This window comes from Lolium perenne, chromosome 5 (assembly GCF_019359855.2).
Source record: "Lolium perenne isolate Kyuss_39 chromosome 5, Kyuss_2.0, whole genome shotgun sequence".
Taxonomy (NCBI): Eukaryota; Viridiplantae; Streptophyta; class Magnoliopsida; order Poales; family Poaceae; genus Lolium; species Lolium perenne.
The window spans coordinates 5,173,732-5,183,988 of NC_067248.2; the positions used below are offsets into that span (position 1 = coordinate 5,173,732).

General features: G+C 47.4%; 1 protein-coding gene across 1 annotated transcript; it reads left to right on the plus strand.

Moving 5' to 3' along the window:
• The first annotated feature begins 8,246 nt into the window (after positions 1-8,246).
• LOC127326344 (EPIDERMAL PATTERNING FACTOR-like protein 2) lies at positions 8,247-9,094 on the plus strand. Its single transcript, XM_051353215.2, has 2 exons — positions 8,247-8,483; positions 8,572-9,094. The coding sequence occupies exons 1-2, from the start codon at positions 8,352-8,354 to the stop codon at positions 8,872-8,874; spliced, it is 435 nt and encodes a 144-aa protein (XP_051209175.1). The 5' UTR covers positions 8,247-8,351; the 3' UTR covers positions 8,875-9,094.
• The last annotated feature ends 1,163 nt before the right edge of the window (positions 9,095-10,257 follow it).

Sequence of the window (10,257 nt, forward strand, 5' to 3'; positions counted from 1 at the left end):
ATGCGTGGAACTCTGAATCTGTTAGGTATGACTAATGGTTATCTGCAATGGGTCCCCAGGTGTTGTGGTTAGTAACCCGGTAGATTTTGGCCAATATTGTAGATGCTCAACATGGTATAATAGTACTAGCAAATGCAGGCGCGGCGGCACGCCGCACCCTCAAAGTATCCTCTGAGTTGATTTATAAAAGGACTGTCTCCAAATATTATGCCAATCTCCATTTAATATTATGCCAACGTCAAGGTTGATACATTCTTTTTCAAATGTGAATCTATTATCACCGCTCATAGAGATTCAGACTGCATTACAAAGATCATTGGGAGGTTGACACTACCTGACTACATAACTAACATAGATTAAGACATACATGAGTCAAGCTAAAATTAAACAACATGACAGATCGCTATGCCTAGGCACGTGCTCGGATTATTCCTCCTTGCGCGATCGCTAGCATTGACTTCATGGCTGAGGGATGGCGCTGTTGTCATCCTCCAACCAGGGGTTGGCTGTTTCTTCTCCTGCTAATTAAAGGCTCCCGTTCTTTGTCGGTGGTGTCATTCAGGTCCGAGAAGCCGATCTCCTTGAGCAGTCAACCTCCTCCTTGTCACGCATAATCTCGTCTATAACTTGATTGAATATTCAGTTGCATGCCTGATGTGCATCTCCTAATCTTCCTTGGTATTAGGCCTCAATGCCTCTAGTTCAGCGGGAACATGTTGGGTGCCTCCCTCTTTTTATCCATAAGCAGCATAATTTATGAACGAAAAATCGTAAATACAGTGGCAGACCATGTAGATCCTACATACTTTTAAAGATGTGACTCGAGTTTTTTTCTCTATTCTAGTTTGTAGACTGCAGATGAACAAATCCTATGAACCAAGGGGGAAACCTATATAAAGAGAGATGAATTTGCCCCAATCTTGTGGCATGCACATAGAATTTTCTGAAATTTGGAGAGCATAGTGTGCTCTCATGCATGATTTAAATATAGAAAATTTGTAACTGTAAAGGCACAATGGACAGATATGAGATATCTAACAGGGACCCTACCTAATTTATTTTTCTATATATTACAGACACCATACCAACAAGGCAGAATTATAGGGTGCCATATGAGAGTAAGCAGCACTGAATTAGCAAAATTTAACCTTCATTATGCTATAAGAAAAGCTCATCATCGTTGCTTAATATCGAATTTATAAAAATTAGCAAGCTTTCCAACTCAAAAACAAACATAGCATTCTGAATGAGGATTAAAGCACATAAAACCATTTACTTAGCTTAGGCTGAAGTGTGAAGAGCGGCCAAACCCGGCAGTGATGCACAGTTGGTACATGACGTTAAGTTTTATGTGAGCTAGCAACAATGAACACAGATCTCTTACTGATATTCATGTCGGGTTATTTCAGTATAGAGCAATCTCTATCTAGTTGAATGCAAAGTGATGTGTGCGATCAAACTTCATGATATCTGAAGATTGACTTCTAAAGTAAACTATACCACCTCCAGAATGACAAATAGACACCATGATGTATTTATCAGAAGGTAGCTCACCTCACAGGCTATAGTTTGTGTGCAAGGAAATAATGAACCTCCAAATCTAGTAAGATAAGAAAACAAAGGATAGCCAAATCGAAGAATCTTTAACATGAGTAAAAAAAAAAGGAGGCATGCCTTCCTTACCTTAATGAACACCAATAATCCAGAAACACCTCCCTCCTAGCATCAAGAAAATATAACTTTGTCATCCTATGCACTACCGTGGCCTCCCAAGCCGTGTATCTCTTTCCTAAGTATGTGTCGAAAAATCAATTCATCAGACACACAACATGCAAAAACCATCAGAGATGAATGTACCTTGGTGTATAAAAATACAAATATGGATGTACCTCGTATCTGAATTCCTATATGAAAATAACTGAACTGTAGAAGTTTATTTTGTGGCCATGCACGAATGGCCTATCATTCGAGACCATGTTTCTACCTGTTGCACACATATGGATGCAATAGTGTGAGAAATTGACATCTCTGGAAGATGACATAAGAAACAAAAATTCGTGTAAGATAAAAGAACACATAGTTGTGTAAACCCATATTTGTAGTGTGATCTCTAGAAGTAAGATGAGATACTTAACTTGATAAATAAATAAAAATGTCAAAGTGTCTCAACTGAGTAAGACAACGGCTTAATGTGTGTATGTTTTAGCATGCGAAGCTGTAAACCTGTGGGTTTATTACTAACAACTCTCAGAGAGCAGTGGAAAATAAATACCAATAAATTTCTACCAGTCTTATTTTAACAACTAACTTATCAGGAGCAACATATGCACTATGAGCTATAGTTTCTAATACAGCGTTAAGAAAGAAAATATTGAAATAATGGACAACTTATTTGTCACCAGTATAGGTGTAATATTGGCGAAATAATTCTCATATTTAAAACTTATACCTTACAAATTATTGTTTTGAGAAGGATTATACCAAACCAGAAAAAAGTTGGTTACTAAGTAAATTTATCGAAATGTGGAGCACTAACATAAGATACAAAGTGCAATCAACAAAACTAACAACATATTAATTATGATTAAGCAACTTGAACACTGATAATCAATTGCATTTGATAAGAGAAAACTGGACCATAGCACACACACATCTAGGTTCAAAAACAGATATTCTATGAAGAGCATATAGTGAGCATATAGTATGCTTGCTGGATTTCAAGAGACTACAGTTGGTCAATTCTTCAACAAGTGGTAATTCTTCAGCACATCTCTGAATTGTTTTACACGTACGGCCAGTATGTTGGCTTCCATTACTGTTGCCTGCGGCAGGAGCAGACACCTTCATGTGAGAAGTAGTCCTATTTGTCATGTGACAGATGATGCTGTGCGAGTAGTAAGAAACACTGAGGTTTCTACAGCCATTGTATCTGATGTAACAAACTGCTTTGTTGTTTTAAGAGGAAAGGTAGTTAGCTTGATAGAAATGCTTAGGCAAGTAACAGTCCCGACTCTGGGCACAATCTACTCCTGGATGGAGGTGAAAATATACCAATCATGTGTGCTAATAGTTGTTGTTTGCTTTAATCCTAGTAGAATATTTTTCCTCCCAATTGACACAACGGCAATTGTGATAAATATATGAAAAGGTGATTAAACCTACCTCATGTTAATAATAGACAGAAGTTTGTGCATGATGTCAACGCAAAATCATTTGAAAAGTAATTCATGCACAACAGAGGATCTGACACCCAATTATGTGAAACACTCATAATAACCACCAATATAACACAGTTCTATATTCATATCTGTAAGTAATAAATAAAAGGTATGAGTTTGATTATTCATAAATCCAGTGTATTTCGTGTACATATTGATTCAGCTACATCTACTAAAGTGAATCTAGTTGTTGATTATGGCTGGTCACTCCATGTCTGTTCTAGACCACAAGTTGGCTCAGCCATCTCATTATTTTAATGATATCGACAATGATGAATGAGCACTTGCTGCTAGTAAGAGCTAGAAGGTCAGTCTGTGTGAAAATTTAGTTGAAAATATCTAGTCAATTTATTCTTATCTATGAATTTCATAGTAAAATTAGGTACGGGGAGTTTGTCAGCATGACTGCAGGCCATTGAGCTAATATCAAGGAAATCTAGTACACATACATCTGTGTGAGCATTAGCTGCAAAGCAGAAGATTACAGAGCAATACCTCATGGTCGACAGCAATGAAACCTAGCTCATGCAGATTTCCCGAATATTGGTTCCTGCATTCCCAAATCCTGGAGACGCATAGAACAACCTTGTTGAATCCGTATGGCGACAGGGCCTTTGGAGGCAAGAGCTGCATCTCTGGCACCCCTTGATCAGCAATTGAGTGTGAATGCTTAGGTCGATGCTGTGAATAAGACATGCATCCCGTGTGCACGGGTTGCAACGCATCTCCGCAGGATCCAACCCCAGCCCCCTTCCGAGGTCGGATGAGACGCCCGTTCAGGCGCAGCACTACCTGCCGATGTCGGCCCCCCACCCATTCCGTCGTCGATGGCCCGGAGAGCCTCCGGGTTGTTGGCACCGCACGTCTGGTACAGGGCGTGGCCGCCGTGCACGCGGAGCAGGACGGCGATGAAAAGTAAGTGGAGCAGGGCGCAGCGGCCCCCATCTCCCGCGAGCGGCGGCGGTCCCCCTTCTCTGCAAAAACGTACGAATCAGTTTGTATTCACAACATACAGAAAACCAGTACCCCCATTCTTCACTCAAAGCTTCCAGAAAATACAATCAGATATAGAAGATTTTTTCATCCAACAGAAAAGAAAATAAAAACATACCGGCAATACAATCAATTGAATGCTTGCCCAGGAGAATTTCTGTCCTTCCAGCGTACATATATGTATAGTACATATTGTACAGAATATTTTGAAAGGTACGTACATAGTAGTATTGCATAAGAAAGTATGCACATCAGAAAAAAAAGAGGCAAAAGGAGAAAAGGAGAACTATCCAAGCACCACTCCAACGCTCCGTTCAACTGACTTTAAATCCTAATATTGTCATCACATACAAACCAAGTAGAAATCACAGAGAGAAACGACGTATTATTACCTTGCAGGTCAAGCATCTTGATTGGGAACTCCTCCTGAGGCAAGGACGGGGCGATCTGGAAGCCTTACTGGTGATGTGACCATGTCCACCTGCACCTCGTCTTAAGATAGAGAGGATTGAAGCAGCCGGACATCCTCACCCTGTAGAGGCTCTCAATCAATCGTGAAGGTGCTAGATTAGAGCCGTCCCTCGCCATGACCGTACGTGACCATCTCCTCCTGGAAAAGAGAGAGAAAGAAGATAGAGGGGAAGATGGATCTAGCGCAAAGAGTAAACTAACAAAATGATCCACTTTAGGCGATTTAGGAATTGAACGGAAGTAGGATTCCACATCAAACATCGGAGCGACAAGGGGGTAGGATCCGGGTGCAAGGGCCCGGCTGGAAAGCGTCAATCTAATCGCCAAAATTTTGCCGCAGATGCAAAAAATAAGGACGTAGGAGATGGCCGGAGAGAACTAACCTGCCTGTTGATTTGGTGGTGTCTGCCGCTTCAGGTCGCTCTCCTCCGAATCCTCGATCCTTGCTACATCGCATCCAATTCAGCGGCCGATCAGAGCGTGCTTCATTTACCTACCGCGCCATCTCATCTCCAATTCTAGTCTCTCCACCTGCTCTAGTGCGTCCTGGGTCGCCGGGGAGCCAAAATCTGCCGACAGAGCACGGAGGAAAAGGAGACCGGCGACCACGAGGAGGATTAAGGGGCAGGGGAGAAGCTCAGACAAGGAAGGGGAGATCGGTGGGCGCCGGCCCTAGAAGAAGGACGCGGGCGGCAGGCATGCGGCAATAACAAGGAGGAGGGAAGGGGGAAAAAGAAGATGTCGGGACAAAACGACCGCTCAAATCGTTTTGTAGTGCGGGAATTTATGCACCGCTTTGACCAGCTGTTTAAAAGAAATTGCTACATCCACCAAGGCAGTAACTAAGCGCACTACGGAACGAAATTGTAAAAGGAGTACCGTAGTTCCAAAGCAGCACCGGAAATGTACACAGAAAAATCACTCTAGAAATGAACCATAAGTTAGGGGGTACGTGTCAAGCATACAACTAATCCGAAAATAATCCAAAATTAGGAGAAAAAAGATGTTTGTTACCCTTTAGTATAGTAGTTATTAAGGCATGCAGTAAGAATGGGCGACAATGACATACTAAGGCAATAGCCGCTAGACATGTGTGCTATATCAGCATTGGCGAGTACCATGTTCAAGTTAGTGACTCTTTCTATTGGGATTGACATCAAGTGATGGACATGAGTTGGCCATGGGGAATTTTCGAGAGTTTTGATGAGACAAATGTGAATTTGACTCAAGGTGCTTAAAGGAGACATGAAATTCCTTTAAGTTATATAACTCTTAGAAAAATTAGTGATCAATGTGTGATAGTGTTGAAGGAAAGAACAATGACTATATACAGGTGGAGTCACGTGTAGGCTAGCAGAACTCATGGATGAAAGCTAGAGTCTAACGTACGTGGAAGTTTGTCACTTGAATGACTAATAATGCATGAAATAGTCGCCAAGGTGGAGTTTGTTGTGTTTGTGTCGAATATTATGTACGAGTTGGTTTATGTTTGGACTTTGAGTAGTCTTAGGTGTGGATAGGTACGAGTAGTGTTGGACTCACGACTTTGGTAGTCTTGGCCTCCTAAATAATGTGGTGGTGACACACAATTGTAACCTATAATGATTTGATAGCAACAAACACATCGGGAAGCCGACGGCTTAGGCTGGCACCTAGGATGGCCAAGCGTTGAAGTATCAGAGGCAAGGAGCACCCGTAGAAATCCCCGTAGAGTAGGCGAGTTCTCCAAACTGCGTTAACAAATCTCGATGCTATCACCGTGTTGTGATTATTTGGTTACATACTCTGAAGATTTATTGTGCATACACAACGCTTATCAACTAAAGGTTGTAAATTCTCCCTTTTGAACTTATCAAAATGCAGGGAAGACCTTGCAGATATATATTTGTTTCCTTGTTGAAGGCATTATCTAGAGTTTGTTTGAACTTTCTTCGGGGTGAAAATCGATGATCTGATGAGACAATGACGATGTTTTGTCCCACAGCATCGTTCGCTTCCTTGAGGCGCCATTTATAGGAGAAACTTTTTATAGTCCATGTGTGGCCATTAGGGGTGGTAGTTCCTGGTGTTTATTTGTTGAGTTTGATGGTTTTTTTTATCTTTGTTTGGTTGTGTGCATTCTTAGGGCTTCAGACACCGGGTGCGCCCCTCGATGCGGCGGCGGTAGACCTGCTGCCTCCCGTGTGATGGCGGGGTGGCGGCGGTCGGAGGAAGGAGGGGCGACGGTGGCTAGAGTGCTGCGGCCTCCCCTGCCTCCCGTCGGTGGCACACCGGTGGTGGCTGGTGGTGGGACGGTTTGCGCCATCCCCTCCGCTTCTCGCCGGTGCGGGGTGGTGACCTTGGGATTCTCCCGCGGTTCGAGGATGCCCGGGGCAGCAAGCTCGAGTTTGACGGAGGAGACGACCTTCTTCTTCGTCAGAGGTGGTCGGCAAGGCTGGTAGTCCTGTGTGGGGGATCATGGGATCTCACACAGGTTTCCGGCAATGGTGATCTAGTCCGGGGTGTCATGGCGGCCGGTGAAAACTGAACCTCGACCTCGGTCTTGGAGGATGATGGCGGCGTCGGTCGACCTCGTTACCTTGTCGAAGGCGTCATGTTTACCAGTCTTGGCACTACACTCGGCGAGTTGGGGATGCGCGGCTACCGGTGAAAACCGTGCTCCCACCTCGGTTGGCGGACGATGGCGACGTGTCGCGCCGCTACCTTCTTTAAGGCATCGTCGTCGCAGTCTGCGGTTTCTCACTTGTGTTGCTCCGGGGGGAAACCCTAGTTCCGGTTCTCCCGGATCGGACGATGGCGGGCGCCCTGCGTCATTCTACCTCTTGGGGCATCGTTTTTGGAGCAGCCGCTGGATGTTGGCGGATTTCGGTGGAGTGGTGTTCATCTACCACATTGTTGGCGCGGAGTCTCAGTGACATGGTGCTGCAGGGTATCGACGACAGATGCGGGATGATGTATACGTGCATGATGGTGGAGCCGTCTGGTGTCATGGTGGCATCGACGACAGGTCTTGCAAGGTTAATGCGATGATCTCTCCACTGAGCAACTCCTGTGGCGTGTGCGTTGACGTGCGTTGAGAGTCTGCTTAACTGGATGTGCTTCTCACCTGCTATTGGGCAATTTGGGAAAACATTTAGTTTTGGATGATATGAGTTGATGTATTGTCACCCTCTTCATCCCAGGTATAGTAAGGTTGCTTCGAGATTGATCTTTTGTATTGTTTCTTGTAAATTTTCGTGAATAATCTAATAAAAAAACGGTGTACATTCTTTGATCCAAAAGTTGGGCGATATTTCCCCAATTTAAAAAGAAAAAAACTAATTTTCCTTGATGTATGGGTGTCATCTCAAGGTCCGGTCCGATGGTCGATGGAGCTACACATAATCCATGCAAGCAATGCATGCATGCTGTAGGGCTAGCTGTAGGTAGCTCGCTGGTGAAGTGACACGACGCGCGCAGTACCGGCGTGAAAAGATGAGCTAGCTGTCTATCGCTCGTGCGTTCTACGTGCAGTAGCAGCACGTCGCATCTAGCAGTGGTACACATATCTGTGCGAGTCCAGCCGCAGCCGGGAGGTCCTCTCCCCTGCAGCTTCACTTCTGTTCTGCTGCCTCCCCCATCTTCCTCCTCACTCCCTCCTCTAGAGGTAGAGAGCTACAAGCCCCCCGAATGGGCCGCCGCCGGCGGGTCTTCCTCCTCCTCCTATTCTTCCTTTTCTTGCTGGTTGTTATTTTGATCCTCGCCTCAGCCGCCACCGCTACCCACAGCAGCCATGCCAATGCGCGGGCCGCCATTGCCGAGGTATGTACGTTACCAATCTAGTTACCTGCGTATCTAGTAGATGTGACGTCCTGGTTGATGGATCGCATGGTTGGATTTGGTTTTGCAGGAGGTCGAGGAAGGCGTTGGCGTTCAGGCCATGATGCTGAGGAAGACGATGCTGGGGTCCCGGCCGCCGAGCTGCGAGGGGCGGTGCCGGTCGTCGTGCGGCCGCCGGTGCGAGGCCGTGCAGGTGCCCGTCACCCCGCACGACCTGCTTCAGATGCTGCGCGACAGGAGGAAGAAGAAGACGTTGCAAGAAGCGGGAGCAGGAGGCGGCCGCAGCAGTGGCGGCGTGTCGCTGCCTTCCTCCTACGACGACCGCTCCAACTACAAGCCGCTCGGCTGGCGATGCAAGTGCCTCCACTCCTAGTCCTAGCAAGCACCCCTCATTCTCCTTTCCGAAGTTGCCCCTCAGCTTGGCCTCTTGATTAGTATCTCCTGTGCATATACATATGTGTGTAGTACGTACGAAGCACCTCGTTACATGATCGGTGTATGGGGATTAAGTAAGTAGAACGAAAGAGAGGTTGCTTGTCTTGCTTATTTTCTAGCTAGCATGCAGCTTGTTCATGACGCTGGTGATACATCGATCGGGCCTCTTTTGCTCAATGCCCTCCCCTTTGATTACCCCCCATCGATCCCACTGATCTCGTAGTTAGAGCATCTCCAGTCGCGTCCCCCAAAGCATCTCCCAAACCGCGCCGGATTGAGCGTTTGGGGGACGTGTTTCGTTCGTGCCGCGTTTGGGGGACGTCGCTCCCCAGTCGCGTCCCCCAAACAAAATTTCGCAAATTTTAAACTTAACTAGATTCGATTAGATTCGTCCAAATTTACATAGATTCGAACGAAATTTGACTAACTTTAAAACTAAACCTAATCTAGAACCGCTTGCGGCGGCCGGAGGCGTCGTAGTACTGCTGGAAGTTGTACATCTCGTCGGTGACGACCTCCTGCTTGCCGCGCTCGTCGACGGGCTCGTCCACGGGCTCGTCCTTCACCAAGCCGCTTGGTCCTGCCTCGCCGTCGTCGGTGAGGTCCACCAGCGGCTTGCCGGAGTCGAGGATGGACATGGCGATCGCCGCGTCCAGGTCGCCCCTCCAGGCGTCCTTGTCGTCCATGGACGCCATGAACGCCGCCCGCAGCCCTGGGCAGTCCTCGGGGTCGTCGCTGCTGGCGATGAGCCGCTGCTGCCGCTCGTACTCCGCCAGCAGCGCCACCTGCGACGCTTCCTCCGGCTCCTCCTTCACCTCCGGCTTCGGGATGAGGAGGGCGCCGCCGCGCCTCCCTTGCTGCCGCCCGCTGCCGCTACCGCCACGCCTCGTGTTGACGGGCGTCGCCGGCTCCTCCTTGACCTCCCGTTTGGGGACGGTGTAGGGCGCCGACCGGTACGACGAGTAAGTCGTCCTCCTCGGCTGCCATTGAGGAGACGGCGGCGGCGACGACGGCATCTCCAGCCGCGGAGCGCCGTTGCGGAGGCCGCGGATGACGTTCTCGAGGGTGCGCCCCGGAACGCCCCAGAAAAGGGCGCGGCCGTCCTTGTTCCAGCTGTTGGGGCCGCCGACGAGCCCGTCGGTGCTGTGCATCTCGACGTCGTACTTCGCCTGGAAGTACGACGTCCACCAGGCGTCGTTGTTGTCGACCGCCCACGTCGGATCCCTCCGCTCCTGGGCGGTGAGTTGAGCCCGACGGGCCTTGACGGCGTCCCACCATTGGTCCGTGCGCGGCTTCGGCGGCGGCGGAACGCCAATGCCGT

Excerpts from the sequence above, each read along its gene's own strand:
- LOC127326344 (XM_051353215.2), top strand. The coding sequence starts at position 8,352 with ATGGGCCGCCGCCGGCGGGTCTTCCTCCTCCTCCTATTCTTCCTTTTC. Across the intron at positions 8,484-8,571 it reads CGCGGGCCGCCATTGCCGAG|GAGGTCGAGGAAGGCGTTGG; the intron begins GTATGTACGTTA and ends TTGGTTTTGCAG.